The sequence below is a fragment of the Microcaecilia unicolor genome, chromosome 6 (assembly GCF_901765095.1).
Source record: "Microcaecilia unicolor chromosome 6, aMicUni1.1, whole genome shotgun sequence".
Taxonomy (NCBI): domain Eukaryota; kingdom Metazoa; phylum Chordata; class Amphibia; order Gymnophiona; family Siphonopidae; genus Microcaecilia; species Microcaecilia unicolor.
In genome coordinates, this window is record NC_044036.1 from 238,488,692 (window position 1) to 238,506,627 (window position 17,936).

Below are 17,936 nucleotides of genomic sequence, written 5' to 3' on the forward strand. Positions count from 1 at the left end.
TGCACCTCGGCCCTGTCCCACAGCACCCCTGCTGCTCTCACCTTGATATCCTCCTCAGTTCTTCAGTCCACCTCAGTCCTGTTCTACATTGTATCCTGTGCTAGTCCAGCACTGAATTCTTCCCCAGCCCCCAGTTCTGCCAGTGCACCTCAGTCCTGCCCTGGCAGAAATACAGAGGATGTCAGACAGCTTTGTTGGTTCACTGCAGATCTGTGAGAAAATTCTTAACAGTAATATCTGCATTCACAGACCCAGTGCCAAGTGCAATTTTGGGGAGAGGAGTTTCATTTTCCCAAACTTGGTAATTCCCTCTTGATTTTACCATTTGGCTTGTTGTCTTCCCAGGCATGCAACTGTAACAAGTACTTGAAAATCTCCAAAGAGAAAATGAAGATACTAATGCAGCAGTGTGGATTCCTGAGAGAACAGGGCATTCCAGGTAAGCCATTACTCAGGAGCTTGGCCAGTAAATAACAAAATATGTGCTGCATATGCAGTCCTGACCTGTGCCTATTACAGTTGCCAGAACACTTCACATCATTATTAGGAATATGCGTTCATTTGAAATGACATGCGAAATCCAAATGTCAACTTTTCCTGTTTCATTCTGTAGCATTTTTAACATGAAATGTTTTTTTTTCTGTGTGATCAATAGTGCACATTGCGACTCAGTATTGCTCGCTATACTCCTGCCGGAATTCTGCACGACTGCGCACTGCAAAATTTGCACAGAATTCCCCAGCTGTATAGAATTCAGCCTTTTTGAGTACAATCGAGCCCCTATAGCTCCCAGTAATGCCACAGTGAAGGAAGAAGGAGTGAAGGCTGGTTGTCTGTCTGGCCTTCTCCAGGCCTACCTGAACATTCCCTGGTGGTCTAGTGGACTAGAATCCCACTCTTTTCTGCCTGCTGCTGCCGCTCTGTGGCCGGTGCTCTGCTTCTTCAAAATGGACATTGAGACTTTGAGCGGTGCAGGAAGTCTTGGTGGCCACTTGCAAGAGTGGAAGAGTGGCCTGGTGGTTAGGGTGGTGGACTTTGGTCCTGGGGAACTGAGGAACTGAGTTTGATTCCCACTTCAGGCACAGGCAGCTCCTTGTGACTCTGAGTCTGGGCAAGCCACTTAACCCTCCATTGCCCCATGTAAGCCGCATGGAGCCTGCCATGAGTGGGAAAGCGCGGGGTACAAATGTAACAAAAAAAAAAAAAAGAAGCAGCAGCGGTACCAGCCCAGAACAGGGGTAGCGGGCAGGACAGAGTCAGGTTCTTTCCTTCCCCGAAGAGGTACTTCCGATGCAACTCCTAGCTCCTTGGTGTGGGCGGAAGCTGTGAAAAAACTGGATGGTGTGTTGGTGCGGGGGAGAGGGTTGGAAAAAAACTATGGGCCCTGTTTACTAAGGTGTGCTAGTGTTTTTAGCATGCACTAAAATTAGTGCGCGCTAAATGCTAGAGTCACCTATATGTTTCTATAGGTGAGTTTAGCATTTAGCATGTACTGACCATTAGCACGCACGAAAAATGCTAGTGCGTCCTTAGCACTGCTTAGTAAATAGGGCCCTATGGATGGTAGGTGAGTGCAAGGGGTGGGGGGGGGGGCTGGAAAAAATCTATGGATGTGTGTGGATGCAGGGAGGCTGGGAAAAATCTATGGATGTGTGTGGGTGTAGGCGGTCTGGAAAAAAACTATGGATGGTGTGGGGGTGCAGGGGGCTAGAAAAAAGCTATGGATAGTGTGTGGATGTGGAGGGGGCTGGAAAAAACAATGAATGGTGTGTGAGTGGGGACTGGAAAAATATGGATGATGTGTGGGTGCAGGGAGGAAGGGCTGGAAAAAAGGTGGATGCTATGTGTGGGTACAGTGGGGGCTGGAGAAAAGGTGGATGCTATGGGTGCTGGGAAAAATATGGATGGTATCTGTGTACAGGGAGGGGGGCTGTAATATTGTTTCAATTTTATTTATTTATGTATTACATACTTTCTATATCACTTTAACTGACAAGCGGGGGCAAAGCTGTTCACAATTCTAAAACAGAAAATTAGAAGAAAAGAGAGAATTACAATATTTGATAGGAAAGAATACATACCAATCATAATAAAAGCAGTGAACATTCAGGATATATACTTCCAGGATACCTGAGTTCCAAGTTGGTCACTCCAGTACTCAGGAGTTTACAGTTGAGTAAGCTTGTTCAAAAAGCCAGGTTTTCAATAGTGATTTAAACTTTTCAAGAAGATCTCACTACACAAAAACAGAGGCATAGAATTCCACAGCGAAGGGGCAACAAAGAAAGCATGTTGGTGAGTGCTCTCCATTTGGGCTATCTGAGGGCCTGGCAACACCAGGTGATGGTCATTCAGAGACCTCAAGGCTTGCACAAGAGAATTGGGAATCGTCAAACTGGACAGCCTGAAACACAAATAGTAAGATTTTAAACCAGATGCAGAATCGAACTGGAAGCTGATTATCCTTCAAGGATGCCGTTACGTGATCTGACCTTGAAAGATGACAAAAGAGACGAATGGCCATATTTTGAAGAGACTGAAGACAAATTAAGTACGAAGTTTGGAATCCCTTGATAAGCACAATTACAATAGTCAAGTCTGGTCACAAAAAGAGCTAAGATCAGTATTTGAAAAGCATTGTGAGTAAAGAAGGAATGTACTGTACGTAATTGTTGCAGAAGAAAAAATCCTGTCTTACATACTGAAGGATTTTGAGGTTCAAAGGATAGTTGAGAATCTAAAATAACACCCAAATAGCGGAAACTGGAGACAGGGGTAATCACCGTTCCTAGTAGAGAAAGAGGCATAGAAGGTGGTGGCACATGACCCGTCAGCCAACATGCTACCATTTTTTCTCTATTCAAAACCAGTTTATGGGCAAAAAGCCATTAGGCAATGGCTTTTAAACAGCATTGAAGAAAGGACATGTTGAGAGATTAAAGATCAGTTTGGTAAAGTAATAAAATGTCATCTGCGTAGATATGAAAGGGAATGTTGTAACTTTGAATAAGTGTAGCTAAAGGACTGAGAAAGATGTTAAATAAAAGAGGAGAGAGAATGGAACATTGCAGTATTCCACACATCAGCGATCTTTTTGAAAATGAGTGTTGATACAAACGTACGTGAAAAGAACAATCTGACAAAAAAAGATTTGAACCAATTCAATAGAGCATTTGAAGTTCCAAAAGACTATAGCCGAGCCAACAGCAGAGCATGATCAACCAAGTCAAATACCACAGATAGATCAAGAGATACAGCCAAAGTAACATAACGACAAACTTGCAGAATTTGCAAATTTTGTGCACACAATTTTGAAAATAGTTTTGGCGTACAATGCCGGCAGGAGTAACACTATTGATTGCTAGCATGTGCACTGTTACATAAGAACATAAGTGTTGCCATACTGGGACAGACCTAAGGTCCATCAAGCCCAGTATCCTGCTTCCAACAGTGGCCAATCCAGATCACAAGTACCTGGCAAGATGCCAAAACAGTACAGTACATTTTATTCTACTTACCCTAGAAATGGGAAAATCTATTGCTTAGATAGATTTTCCCAAGTCCATTTTAATAATGGCTTATGGACTTTTCTTTTAGGAAGCTATCCAAACCTTTTTTAAACCCTGCTAAGCTAACTGCTTTTACCACATTCTCTGGCAAAGAATTCCAGAGTTTAATTAGAAGATGAGTGAAGAACTATTTTCTCCAATTTATTTAAATTTACTACTTTGAAGCTTCATTGCATGCCCTCCCCCCCAGTTCTAGTATTTTTGGAAAGAGTAAACAAGTGATTCATGTCTACCCATTCCACTCCACTCATTATTTTATATACCTCTATCATTTCTCCCTCAACCATCTTTTCTCCAAGCTGAAGAGCCCTAGCTGCTTCAGCCTTTCCTCATTTTCATCGCCGTTTTCTGTACCTTTTCTAATTCCACTATATTGTTTTTGAGATGTGGTGACCAGAATTGCACACAGTATTCAAGGTGCGGTCGCACCATGGAGTGAAACAAAGGCATTATAACATCCTCATTTTTATTTTCCCTTCCTTTCCTAATAATACCTAGCATTATATTTGCTTTCTTAGCCGCTTCTGCACACTGAGCAGAGGGTTTCAACATATCGTCAGCGATGACACCTAAATCCTTTTCCTGGTCGGTGACTCCTAATGTGGAATCTTGTTGAAGAATTCAATACATTATTGAGCCACATTGAGCACTGTCTGCACCATAATGCACACAACTCACATTGCCTTCTGAAACCTAACTGAAAATTCCCATAAACAACATGGGAAATTAAACAAAAACATTTTTGGCCTGTACAGCTCTGCCATTATATCAATTACCTTACTGACTGTTGTATATGCTTAAACATTTTTTTAATCTTTTTAAAAATCAAAAGTCGAGGGGGCGACCTATATGTGAATCTACCAGCATTGCATATCCGGGTCAGCCACAGACCCAGAAGTTATGTGGGTACCAGCTGATATTCAGTGCTGGCACCCATATAGCAAAGCGGGCAAAGACTGCCTTCTGTGCAGTCCTATCTGCCTACTTAGCTAGCCCCAAAATTCTATAAATGGCGTTTAAAATTGCATGTGCAAATTTAGGCATGCACCCAATTTGCACTCACAGTGTACTTGATTAATGAGCCAATTTGTGTCGCTAGTTGGTTGCTATTGCTGATAATCAATTATTTGCACTAATGGCCTTAACTGAAATTTACATGTGGCTCCAAAAAGGGGGCATGGACATGGGAGGGTCATGAGCAGATCAGGGGCATTTCTAGAATCTATGCATGCTGTTATAGAATAAGGGAGATCCACATCAAATTTAGATGCAAGGATTTACATCAGGGTTTACTTGGTGTAAATCTTCATGTCTAAAGTTAGGCATTATGCGTATTCCATAAATGGTGTCTAACAGCACCATTTATAGAATAATGCTTAGCATATTATTTTTCTGGCACCGATTTTTTGGCACTGTTTATAGAATTTGGTCTTATACAGGCACTGGCACTGAAAATGGCAGATACCTGTATAACTGCCAGCTCCTCTCCGTCTCTGCACATGGACCGCCCCAGGACTAAACACATAGGGGGGGGGGGGGGATTCTATAAATGGTGATCAAAAATAAGCACCGGAAAAAAAAATCAGCACTATGCGCTATTCCATAAAGGGCACTCATGGTTGAGCACCTTTTATAGAATAGTTCATGGAGCCGAAACCCAGCCAAAAGATGAGTTCTGGTATTTAAGCCAGCTGAAATATGGGGTAAATACCAGTACCAAATATAGCATTTTGGAGCGTAAATGGTGCTATTCTGTAAGACCGTGCACAACTTTTCAGCATGCCCCTCCCCTGGCCATGCCTCCTTTTGAGTTGCATGCTACATGATTTAGGCACCCGGTGTTAAAGAATAGCACGCAGGCAGATGCACACACAAAACCACAGTGCCAATTAACTTCAGTAATTGATTGTTAAGGTCAATTAATTGATACTTAATGGCTTGTTAACCAGTTTGTTTTCAAGCACATATTAGATCTGCACCGAAATTTCGGTGTCATATTTGGAGGGGCATTTTTGAAAGAAATGTCTAAGTCGGAATTTGGACGTTTTACAAAGACATACAAATTCCGAGGTGGGGAGAAGGCCATTTTTGAAAAAGATGGACGTCCATCTTTTGTGTTTGAAAATACCATGGATGTCCTTGGATTTGGACGTTTTGCGATTTGGATGGCTTTGATTTTCGGCCATTTTCAAAACAAAGACATCCAAGTCTAAAACGTCCAAAGTCAAGCGATTTGGACGTGGGAGGAGCCAGCATTTTTAGCAGACTGGTCCCCCTGACACGCCAGGACAGCAATCGGGCACCCTAGGGGGCACTGCATTGAACTTCATAAAATGTTCCCAGGTACACAGCTCCCTTACCTCGTGTGCTGATCCCCCCAATAGCGCCCTTTACCTCACTTTTTAACCATGCCGGCTGTCGTTTTGTCTTCCATCCTCCTTTTCTGATACGTGGAATATGTTTGGCCTGGACCTCCAGGACAGTGGTTTTGAACAGCATCCACGCCTGTTGTAGGTTTCTTACCCTCTCAGTCGCTCCTCTAAGTTTTATTTTACCGTTCGTCTCATTTTATCATACCTTCCTTTTTTAAAGTTAAATGCTAACATATTTGACTTCCTATGTTTACCTCTTTGAAAGCAAATTTCAAAGCCGATCATATTATGATCACTGTTGCCAAGCAGCCCCCAGACCGCAACCTCCCGCACCAGATCATGCGCTCCACAAATGAGTAAGTCTAGAATTTTTCCTTCTCTCGTCGGCTCCTGTACCAGCTGCTCCATAAAGCTGTCCTTGATTTCATAAGGAAGTTTACCTCCCTAGCGTGCCCTGATGTTACATTCAGAAGCGTAGCTTAGTTTTGACGTCTGGGGGAGCAGACTTTGTAAAATAGGTGCCAGACATGGGCATAGTTTGACTGTTTCATTTTTGGGGGCAAAGGGTGTGGCTTGGCACATTTGCATATTCATTTGCATATGTACATCTCATACATATTTGTTAAAGCCATTTAAAAAAACACACACATGCACCAGACTAAAATGCTGAATATGAAGCCAGCATATCAAAAACAATAGGGCCAGACACTTTATGAAATAACACAAAACCCTACAAAAAGACACTCAAAATCTATACAGAAAACTTAACACACAAGAGCCCTAACTCACCTATGAAAATACCCTGGACCCTAGAGCAACAATATACCTGCTACTGGAAAATGGAACAAGCTGGACTGTTACACATTCCTACACAAAACACTACATGCTAGCAGAATCAGTCACCTCAGTCACATATGCAGAACACAAACAGACCCTCATGTGATACAAAATAGGGAACCACAAAAAACATGCCCACAAAAACTGAAATATAGATCTCTTCAAGAAAGCCAGACTCTGTGAGCAGTGCAAATACTGGTAAAAGAGAAACAGAAATGTATTGTCTCCTGTACTCTGCAAAATACAACAATACGAAAAAAATGTACATTTCATAAAGCAGGCACATCTTAGTCCTTAAAAAGCATTAAATAAAAAGAATGTTTTGTTTTCTACCTTTGTTGTCTGAGCATTCTATTTTTCTAGTTGGGCTGGTCCCAGTCTCTTTTCCACTTTTCATGTGTCAGTCTTCTCCTAAATTCTTTTCCAGGTTGGCTTTTCCATTTCTTTGCTCTTCTCTTGTCTTCTTCCTGTCCTTATCTGCATCTGTCTGGCACTGATCTTTCATTTTATGTTCCCCCCCCCCCCCCCCCCACACACACTTTTCTCTCACTCTTTAGTCCTTAGTATTCATCTACCTACTAGCTTTGACCATCTCCCTCTCATTCCCTTTCCAGCACTCCCATTCCACCCTCTATCTCTCCCTTACCCAGTCTCCTAAGTTCTTCTCCCATCTTTCACCCACTTCATAAGTGTTTTTCTGATCATGCTGGCCCAGTATCTGATTCTGCTGCTATCTGCCCTCTTAACTCTGTTTCCAAGGCTTCCTTTCCATTTATTTCTTTACTTTCCTCCTTTCTTCTTCATTTCTTGCTCTATATCCATAAGTAAAAGCTGGCTCCTCCGCAGACTTGACTGTCCAGTGGATCCAACTTCTGCCTATTTTCTCCATCCATGTGCAGTTTTTCTCCTCTCTTCCTTTCCCCTCATCTGTTATGACCTGGTGAATGTGAGCCCTTGTGCCCCGACTGAGCACGGCGAAGATGAAGTGGCACCACACTTGATCAGGCAGCCAGACAACCCCTAGCTTCACCTGGGGAGCGACCACCGTTCCCTGGGAGTTGAGCCCCCAGGTGCAGGCGGCCACCAGGACTTCTGGAACTGGCGGGGTTGCACAACCGCTGACCAGGCTGGCAGGCAGGCAGACACAGTCCAGGAGCAAAGAGTCAGTGAAGCAGCAAAACAGAGAGCAATCCGAAAGTCTGGGCAGGCAGCAACACAACGCGTGGTCAGTAAACAATCCAAGGTCAGGAACACAGGAAAACACTGGAACAGATGAAGACTACAACCTCTAAGCGAAAAGAAGCCGAAGCATGGAAGGACTGGAAACAGGGCTTTAAATAGAGCAGGAATTAGGCTCAACCATGAGCAGCTGTTCCAAGATGGCTGCCCCCATCAGCAGAGGTGCCTACATCCAAATATGGGCTTCCTTCCTGACCTCATTAATCCAAGATGGCTGCCCCTTCCTGAGCTAGCCAAGATGGCTGCTGTCCATGATCCAACCTGGATGATGGCTGCTAGGTTAGGAAACAGAAACCAACCAATCCTGGAGAAGTGTAGCAGAGCGTAACAGTACCCCCTCCGGAAAGATCTCCCCCTCACCGGTTCGGTCTGGGCTTAGCAGGATGATGAGCGTGGAACTCCCGGATCAGATCTGGAGCATGCACATTGTCCGCCGGCTCCCAGGAGTTATCCTCTGGTCCAAAATGCTTCCAGGCGAGGAGATAGTACAACTTCCTTCCACGACGCCTGGAATCCAGGATGCGATCCACCTCATACTCTGGATCTGGATCACTCTCAGGCACGACCACCTTCTTGGGTTCAGGATGCCACTTTGACCTGCGGAAAGGTTTCAGGAGGGACACATGAAAAGCATTGTGCACCCGGAGTTGACCGGGTAAGTGTAGTCGGTAAGTCACTGCTCCTATCCTGGATCGTACAGCAAAAGGTCCAATGAACCGGGGAGCAAACTTCAGAGATGGGAGCCGCAGGTTCAGGTATCAGGTGCTCAACCAAACCTTTTCTCCCGGCAGGAATGTGGGAGCCGCTTGTCTTCTACGGTCATAGGTCTCCTTGGACTTGACCACGGCTCGTCGTAACTGTTCCTGGACCTTCCTGTGGGGTCTGCAGCTTAGCTGAGCAGAGCGGCAAAGGTGGCTTGACCTGCTGGAGACAGTGCTCAACACATCGGGAACCCCATTTCCCGATCTCCCCGGTGGCCCAGTCGATAACAGGAGTGTGTAGTCAGAGCCAAGGCAGTCCAAGGATCACCGGGTGAATGGCTCGGGCAAGAACCAGGAACTGGATCTTCTCCTGATGTAACGCCCCCACCTGTAGACCCAGGGGCGAGGTGATCCGGGTGATGTTTCGAGGAAGACTATCCCCCTGGATGGAGGTGACCCTGAGCTCCGGTTGACAGGGCACCGTGGAGCCACCTAGCTGTGACAGGAATTCGGCATCGATGAAGTTCCCTCCGGCCCCGGAATCTAGCAAGGCCCTAGTATGAGCCTGGAAACCCTCTCCTTGGAGCAGTATGAGAATAGAGAGCAAGTTGTCCGGAAGGGCAGACAGCCGGCCCAGAGCCACCCCCTTCATAGGGCTCGGGCCAGAGCGTTTCCCGATCTCCCAGGCTTGTTTGGACAGGAGCCCGTGAAGTGTCCGGCCTGCCCACAGTATAGGCATAATCGGTTCTGGAGACGATGGGCCCTTTCCTTCTTGGACAGGCGATGCCGCCCCAATACCATGGGTTCCTCCTTGGTTCCTTCCGAACCCTCTTCGAAGGACCGGGGCGTCTCGGGGCGACGGGGAAGGCCTCTGGATCCCTGCACTGCCGGCTGCATGACCCTCTCCTAGGCTCGCTCCTGGAACCGGATATCAATTCTAGTGCAGAGTGCAATAAGGGCATCCAAAGTAGCGGGAATCTCTCGGCTGGCCAATTCATCTTTTATCTGGCCGTCCAGCCCCTGCCAAAAAATGGCCGATAAGGCCTCCTGGTTCCACCTGAGTTCTGCAGCCAAGGTACAGAACCGGACAGCATACGCCCCGACCAACCCGGAGCCCTGCTGGATCCGCAGCAGCTCCCCAGAGGCAGAAGAAGGTCGGCCAGGAACGTCGAATACCATCTGGAACTGCCGCAAGAACTCCTCCAGGTTTGCCAGAACCGGACTCTGCTGTTCCCATAGCGGGGACGCCCAAGCCAGCGCGGCACCGGAAAGCAGGGAGATGATGTAGGTCACCTTTATTTTGTCAGATGGGAAAGCCTCCTGTTGCAGCTCAAACAGGATCTGACACTGGTTCAGGAACCCCCGGCAAGCTGCGGGAGTACCGTCAAAGCGAGGCGGCTCTGGAAGTCGCAGACGTGCGGCAGAAGTCTCCACTCTCGGGACTGGAGGAACCGAGGCCGCTTGCCGCTGGAGCCCTGGTAGCTGACTGCAGACCTCCTGCAAGGTACTGGACAGGCGGGTTAGCTGCTCCTGCTGCTGGTGGAGAACCTGAGCCAGGTGAGACAGCTCAGACCTGTCTGGCGAGCTCATGGCTTCGGCTTACTGTTATGACCTGGTGAATGTGAGCCCTTGTGCCCCGACTGAGCACGGCGAAGATGAAGTGGCACCGCACTCGATCAGGCAGCCAGACAACCCCTAGCTTCACCTGGGGGGCGACCACCGTTCCCTGGGAGTTGAGCCCCCAGGTGCAGGCGGCCACCAGGACTTCTGGAACCGGCGGGGTTGCACAACCGCTGACCAGGCTGGCAGGCAGGCAGACACAGTCCAGGAGCAAAGAGTCAGTGAAGCAGCAAAACAGAGAGCAATCCGAAAGTCTGGGCAGGCAGCAACACAACGCGTGGTCAGTAAACAATCCAAGGTCAGGAACACAGGAAAACACTGGAACAGATGAAGACCACAACCTCTAAGCGAAAAGAAGCCGAAGCATGGAAGGACTGGAAACAGGGCTTTAAATAGAGCAGGAATTAGGCTCAACCATGAGCAGCTGTTCCAAGATGGCTGCCCCCATCAGCAGAGGTGCCTACATCCAAATATGGACTTCCTTCCTGACCTCGTTACTCCAAGATGGCTGCCCCCTCCTGAGCTAGCCAAGATGGCTGCTGTCCATGATCCAACCTGGATGACGGCTGCTAGGTTAGGAAACAGAAACCAACCCATCCTGGAGAAGTGTAGCAGAGCGTAACATCATCTCTTCTCCTTCCTCTCTCTTCCCTCCCCTCCATCCATGTCCAGAATTTCTTCTCCCTTCCCCTCCATCCATGTGCATCTCCTTCCTCTGTCTTCTCTCCCCTCTCCTCCATCCATGTTCAACAATTCTCTCCTTGCCCTCCCCTCCATCCACCCATGTCCAGCAACCCTCCTCTCTCCACTGCCCTCCCCTCCATCCACCCATGTCCAGCAACTCCCCATCCATATCCAGCAACTCTCCTCTCTCCCCTGCTGCCCCCTCCATCCATTCATATCCAGCAATTTCTCCTCCCTCCCTGGGCCCTGTCCTCCCATCCATGTCCATCCATGCTCCTCTCTCCCCTGCCCCCCTGCATCAATCCATATCCAGCAATTTCTCCTCTCTCCCTGGGCCCTGTCCTCCATCCATGTCCATCGATGCTCCTCTTTCCCCTGTTCCCCTCCATCCATCCATATTCAGCAATTTCTCCTCTCTCCCTGGGCCCTGTTCTCCCATCCATGTCCATCCATGCTCCTCTCTCCCCTGCCCTCCTCCATCCATCCATATCCAGCAATTTCTCCTCTCTCCCTGAGCCCTGTCCTCCCATCCATGTCCATCCATGCTCCTCTCTCCCCTGCCCCCTCCATCCATCCATATCCAGCAATTTCTCCTCTCTCCCCTCCCCTCCGTCCATGTGCATCTCCTTCCTGTCTTTCCTCTCTTCCATCCATATGCAGTATCTCTCCTGCCCTCCCCTCTTCAACCTCATGATGATTCCTCTGGCCAAATCCCTATCCAAATATGGCCTAAATTCCTTCATCTACGCAGATGACGTCACAATATTTATCCCTTTCAAATCCACTCTTACAGAAATCTCGGAGAAAATAATCACTGCCATGAACACTCTAACATCCTGGGTCAACGCTTTCAAGATGAAACTGAATAAAGAAAAAACTCAATGCCTAATCCTTTCATCACAACACGCCTCCCAGCTCCCAACCACACTGATCACCCCCGACGTTACAATCCCAATATCTGACAATCTAAAAATCCTAGGAGTAACATTAGACAAACACCTTACTTTAGAAACTCATGCAAAAGCCACGACAAAGAAGATGTTCAACATGATGTGGGTACTGAAAAGAGTGAAACCATACCTCCCACAGAAAACTTTCCGCAATCTAGTACAATCCACAGTGCTCACCCATGCCGACTACTGCAACAGCATCTTCATCGGATGCCAAGCCCAAATCATGAAAAAACTCCAAACCGCACAGAACACAGCAGCTAGACTCATTTTTGGCAAACCACGATTCGAAAGCGCAACACCACTTCGTAAGAAACTTCACTGGCTCCCAATCAAGGAATGTATAAACTTCAAAGCCCACACAATGATCCACAAGATCCTCAATGGCGAATCTCCAAGCTACATGTCCAACCTGATCGATCTTCCAGCCAGGAACTGGACCAGAACTACTAGAACATATCTCAATCTTCATCTTCCCAACTGCAAAGGCCTCAAATACAAAACCTACTATGCATCCAACTTCTCTGTCATAGGCAGCCAACTTTGGAACGCCATACCTCGACACATCCGAAAAACCACTGAACACCTACCCTTCCGAAAACTGCTGAAAACTTACCTCTTCAAACAAGCCTACCCAAATGACCTGGCCTAATTTCTCAAACATAATTCCACACATAATTCCACACCACTAGTATTACCCACACTCCAATCCCTTCCCCACATCACTTACAATTGTCTTACTCTATGTAATTATGTCGTCTCTACGACACTTTGTATCATCCATGCGATACTTTGTACCATACTTTGTAAGTCGCACTGAACCTACTTTATGTAATTATGTCATCTCGTTGATATATTGTTCCCAAACCTGTATTACCTCCGTGATATGTTGTACCACACTTTGTAAGCTGCACTGAACCTGCTATTGAGCGGGGTATAAATGCCACAAATAAATAAATAAATAAATAAAGTGTACAGCAACTCTCATCTCTCCCCTGCCCTCCCCTCCATCCATGTCCAGCAACTCTCCTCTCTCCCCTGCCCTCCCCTGCATCCATGTTCAGCAACTCTTCCCTGCCCTCCCTTGCATCCATGTTCAGCGATTTCTCCCCTCTTCCCTGCCCCCTCCCCTGCATCCATGTTCAGCAATTTCTCCCCTCTTCCCTTCCCTCCCCTGCATCCATGTTCAGCTATTTCACCCCTCTTCCCTGCCCCCTGCATCCATGTTCAGCGATTTCTCCCCTCTTCCCTGCCCCCTGCATCCATGTTCAGTGATTTCTCCCCTCTTCCCTGTCCCCTGCATCCATGTTCAGCAATTTCTCTCCTCTTCACTGCTCCCTCCCCTGCATCCATGTTCAGCAATTTCTCCCCTCTTCACTGCCCCCTGCATCCATGTTCACCAATTTCTCCCCTCTTCACTGCCCTCCCCTGCATCCATGTTCAGTGATTTCTCCCCTCTTCCCTGTCCCCTGCATCCATGTTCAGCAATTTCTCTCCTCTTCACGGCTCCCTCCCCTGTATCCATGTTCAGCAATTTCTCCCCTCTTCACTGCCCCCTGCATCCATGTTCACCAATTTCTCCCCTCTTCACTGCCCTCCCCTGCATCCATGTTCACTGATTTCTCCCCTCTTCCCTGCCCCCTCCCCTGCAACCATGTTCAGCAATTTATCCCCTCTTCCCTTCCCTCCCCTGCATCCATGTTCAGCTATTTCACCCCTCTTCCCTGCCCCCTGCATCCATGTTCAGCGATTTCTCCCCTCTTCCCTGCCCCCTGCATCCATGTTCAGTGATTTCCCCCCTCTTCCCTGTCCCCTGCATCCATGTTCAGCAATTTCTCTCCTCTTCACTGCTCCCTCCCCTGCATCCATGTTCAGCAATTTCTCCCCTCTTCACTGCCCCCTGCATCCATGTTCACCAATTTCTCCCCTCTTCACTGCCCTCCCCTGCATCCATGTTCAGTGATTTCTCCCCTCTTCCCTGTCCCCTGCATCCATGTTCAGTAATTTCTCTCCTCTTCACTGCTCCCTCCCCTGCATCCATGTTCAGCAATTTCTCCCATCTTCACTGCCCCCTGCATCCATGTTCAGCAATTTCTCCCCTCTTCACTGCCCTCCCCTGCATCCATGTTCACCGATTTCTCCCCTCTTCACTGCCCTCCCCTGCATCCATGTTCAGCGATTTCTCCCCTCTTCCCTGCCCCTGCATCCATGTTCAGTGATTTCTCCCCTCTTCCCTGTCCCCTGCATCCATGTTTAGTGATTTCTCCCCTCTTCCCTGCCCCCTGCATCCATGTTCAGCAATTTCTCCCTCTTCCCTTCCCTCCCCTGCATCCATGTTCAGCGAATTCTCCCCTCTTCCCTGACATCCCGTGCATCCATGTTCAGCTATTTCACCCCTCTTCCCTGCCCCCTGCATCCATGTTCAGCGATTTCACCCCTCTTCCCTGTCCCCTGCATCCATGTTCAGCGATTTCTCCCCTCTTCACTGCCCTCCCCTGCATCCATGTTCAGTGATTTCTCCCCTCTTCCCTGCCCCCTGCATCCATGTTCAGCGATTTCTCCCCTCTTCCCTGCCCCCTGCATCCATGTTCAATGATTTCACCCCTCTTCCCCGCCCCCTGCATCCATGTTCAGCGATTTCTCCCCTCTTCACTGCCCTCCCCTGCATCCATGTTCAGTGATTTCTCCCCTCTTCCCTGCCCCCTGCATCCATGTTCAGCGATTTCTCCCTCTTCACTGCCCCCTCCCCTGCATCCATGTTCAGCTATTTCACCCCTCTTCCCTGCCCCCTGCATCCATGTTCAACGATTTCACCCCTCTTCCCTGCCCCCTGCATCCATGTTCAGCGATTTCTCCCCTCTTCACTGCCCTCCCCTGCATCCATGTTCACTGATTTCTCCCCTCTTCCCTGCCCCCTCCCCTGCATCCATGTTCAGCAATTTATCCCCTCTTCCCTTCCCTCCCCTGCATCCATGTTCAGCTATTTCACCCCTCTTCCCTGCCCCCTGCATCCATGTTCAGCGATTTCTCCCCTCTTCCCTGTCCCCTGCATCCATGTTCAGTGATTTCTCCCCTCTTCCCTGTCCCCTGCATCCATGTTCAGCAATTTCTCTCCTCTTCACTGCTCCCTCCCCTGCATCCATGTTCAGCAATTTCTCCCCTCTTCACTGCCCCCGGCATCCATGTTCACCAATTTCTCCCCTCTTCACTGCCCTCCCCTGCATCCATGTTCAGTGATTTCTCCCCTCTTCCCTGTCCCCTGCATCCATGTTCAGCAATTTCTCTCCTCTTCACTGCTCCCTCCCCTGCATCCATGTTCAGCAATTTCTCCCATCTTCACTGCCCCCTGCATCCACGTTCAGCAATTTCTCCCCTCTTCACTGCCCTCCCCTGCATCCATGTTCAGCGATTTCTCCCCTCTTCCCTGCCCCCTGCATCCATGTTCACCGATTTCTCCCCTCTTCACTGCCCTCCCCTGCATCCATGTTCAGCGATTTCTCCCCTCTTCCCTGCCCCTGCATCCATGTTCAGTGATTTCTCCCCTCTTCCCTGTCCCCTGCATCCATGTTTAGTGATTTCTCCCCTCTTCCCTGCCCCCTGCATCCATGTTCAGCAATTTCTCCCTCTTCCCTTCCCTCCCCTGCATCCATGTTCAGCGAATTCTCCCCTCTTCCCTGACATCCCGTGCATCCATGTTCAGCTATTTCACCCCTCTTCCCTGCCCCCTGCATCCATGTTCAGCGATTTCACCCCTCTTCCCTGTCCCCTGCATCCATGTTCAGCGATTTCTCCCCTCTTCACTGCCCTCCCCTGCATCCATGTTCAGCAATTTCTCCCCTCTTCCCTTCCCTCCCCTGCATCCATGTTCAGCTATTTCACCCCTCTTCCCTGCCCCCTGCATCCATGTTCAGCGATTTCTCCCCTCTTCCCTGCCCCTGCATCCATGTTCAGTGATTTCTCCCCTCTTCCCTGTCCCCTGCATCCATGTTCAGCAATTTCTCTCCTCTTCACTGCTCCCTCCCCTGCATCCATGTTCAGCAATTTCTCCCCTCTTCACTGCCCCCTGCATCCATGTTCACCAATTTCTCCCCTCTTCACTGCCCTCCCCTGCATCCATGTTCAGTGATTTCTCCCCTCTTCCCTGTCCCCTGCATCCATGTTCAGCAATTTCTCTCCTCTTCACTGCTCCCTCCCCTGCATCCATGTTCAGCAATTTCTCCCCTCTTCACTGCCCTCCCCTGCATCCATGTTCACCGATTTCTCCCCTCTTCACTGCCCTCCCCTGCATCCATGTTCAGCGATTTCTCCCCTCTTCCCTGCCCCTGCATCCATGTTCAGTGATTTCTCCCCTCTTCCCTGTCCCCTGCATCCATGTTTAGTGATTTCTCCCCTCTTCCCTGCCCCCTGCATCCATGTTCAGCAATTTCTCCCTCTTCCCTTCCCTCCTCTGCATCCATGTTCAGCGAATTCTCCCCTCTTCCATGACATCCCGTGCATCCATGTTCAGCTATTTCACCCCTCTTCCCTGCCCCCTGCATCCATGTTCAGCGATTTCACCCCTCTTCCCTGTCCCCTGCATCCATGTTCAGCGATTTCTCCCCTCTTCACTGCCCTCCCCTGCATCCATGTTCAGTGATTTCTCCCCTCTTCCCTGCCCCCTGCATCCATGTTCAGCGATTTCTCCCCTCTTCCCTGCCCCCTGCATCCATGTTCAATGATTTCACCCCTCTTCCCCGCCCCCTGCATCCATGTTCAGCGATTTCTCCCCTCTTCACTGCCCTCCCCTGCATCCATGTTCAGTGATTTCTCCCCTCTTCCCTGCCCCCTGCATCCATGTTCAGCGATTTCTGTTGGATTATTTGTAGTAAATAATTAGCAGATTTTATACACACAGCTTCAGCTTTAGAAATGTTAATTTCTTTTCTTCATCTCTCTCATACACCCCAGAATAATTCACTGCTGAGTCACTTTAAAGTTGAAGTAACAAAACATCTGTTTACTCACAGTTTGTAGTTAGATTATATTCAGACAGGCTTATATATACATAATACCATTCATTTGGATTATCAGCTCTTTCCATGTGCTTAGATGGTAATGGATGCTCACACCACCATAGATCCTCTCAGCTTAGGAGAGATCATGAGCACCATGTGCTGTGCCTAACCCCCACAGGAAGTTGCATGGGTGTGACCTCTCTAAGTAATTCACATCAGAGGTCACAGAGTAATCACAGAGAAAAAATTGGTGACAGGCAATGCATGTAAAATACAATACATTATTCCAACAAACCCCTTCTCATGCATAACTGTCATGCAATTATTAATTCACACAAAGTCCAAGCTTTATACGCAGATTCTCAAAACGTTCTCTGGGTAACGGTTTGGTCATGATGTCAGCTGTCATCTCACTGGTGTGACAATAGTGTAGACTGATGACCCCTTCTTTCGCCAGCTCTCGCACGTTGTGGTATTTCGTTGCGATGTGCTTGGTGCGTGACTGAACCTTGTCATTCTGTGACAGTCGGATGCAGCTCTGATTATCTTCCATTAACTGGATTGGTCTCTGTTCAGCTATTCCAAAATCCAGCAAAAGTTTTTCAATCCACATCAGTTCTCTGCATGCTTCTGATACGGCCACATATTCAGCTTCTGTAGAAGACAGACTCACAATACTTTGTTTATGACTGGCCCAAGAAATTTGCACATTTCCATACATAAACACATATCCACTTGTGGATTTATAATCAGAATGATCCCCTGCCCAATCTGAATCACAGTAACATATTAGTTTTGGATTACTATTGGCTGAAATCTTTAATTTACAATCAATGGTACCTCTTAAATACCTTACCATCCTTTTAACTGCAGTCCAATCTGATTTGGTAGGTGAGCTGACCCTTCTGCTCAAAATTCCTACTGCATTTGCTATATCAGCCCTGTATGTGGTAGTCAGATATAAAAGCTT

The 17,936-nt window shown here is 48.1% G+C and overlaps 1 protein-coding gene across 1 annotated transcript in view; it reads left to right on the forward strand.

Annotated features, from left to right (window-relative positions):
* Positions 1 to 349: 349 nt before the first annotated feature.
* Positions 350 to 17,936, forward strand: part of LOC115472055 (exonuclease mut-7 homolog) — a 167,478-nt gene continuing 149,891 nt past the window's right edge. The window contains exon 1 of the mRNA XM_030206098.1: positions 350 to 439. Within this exon, the coding sequence (XP_030061958.1) occupies positions 388 to 439 (52 nt within the window). The 5' untranslated portion in view covers positions 350 to 387. The remainder of the gene's footprint in view (positions 440 to 17,936) is intronic.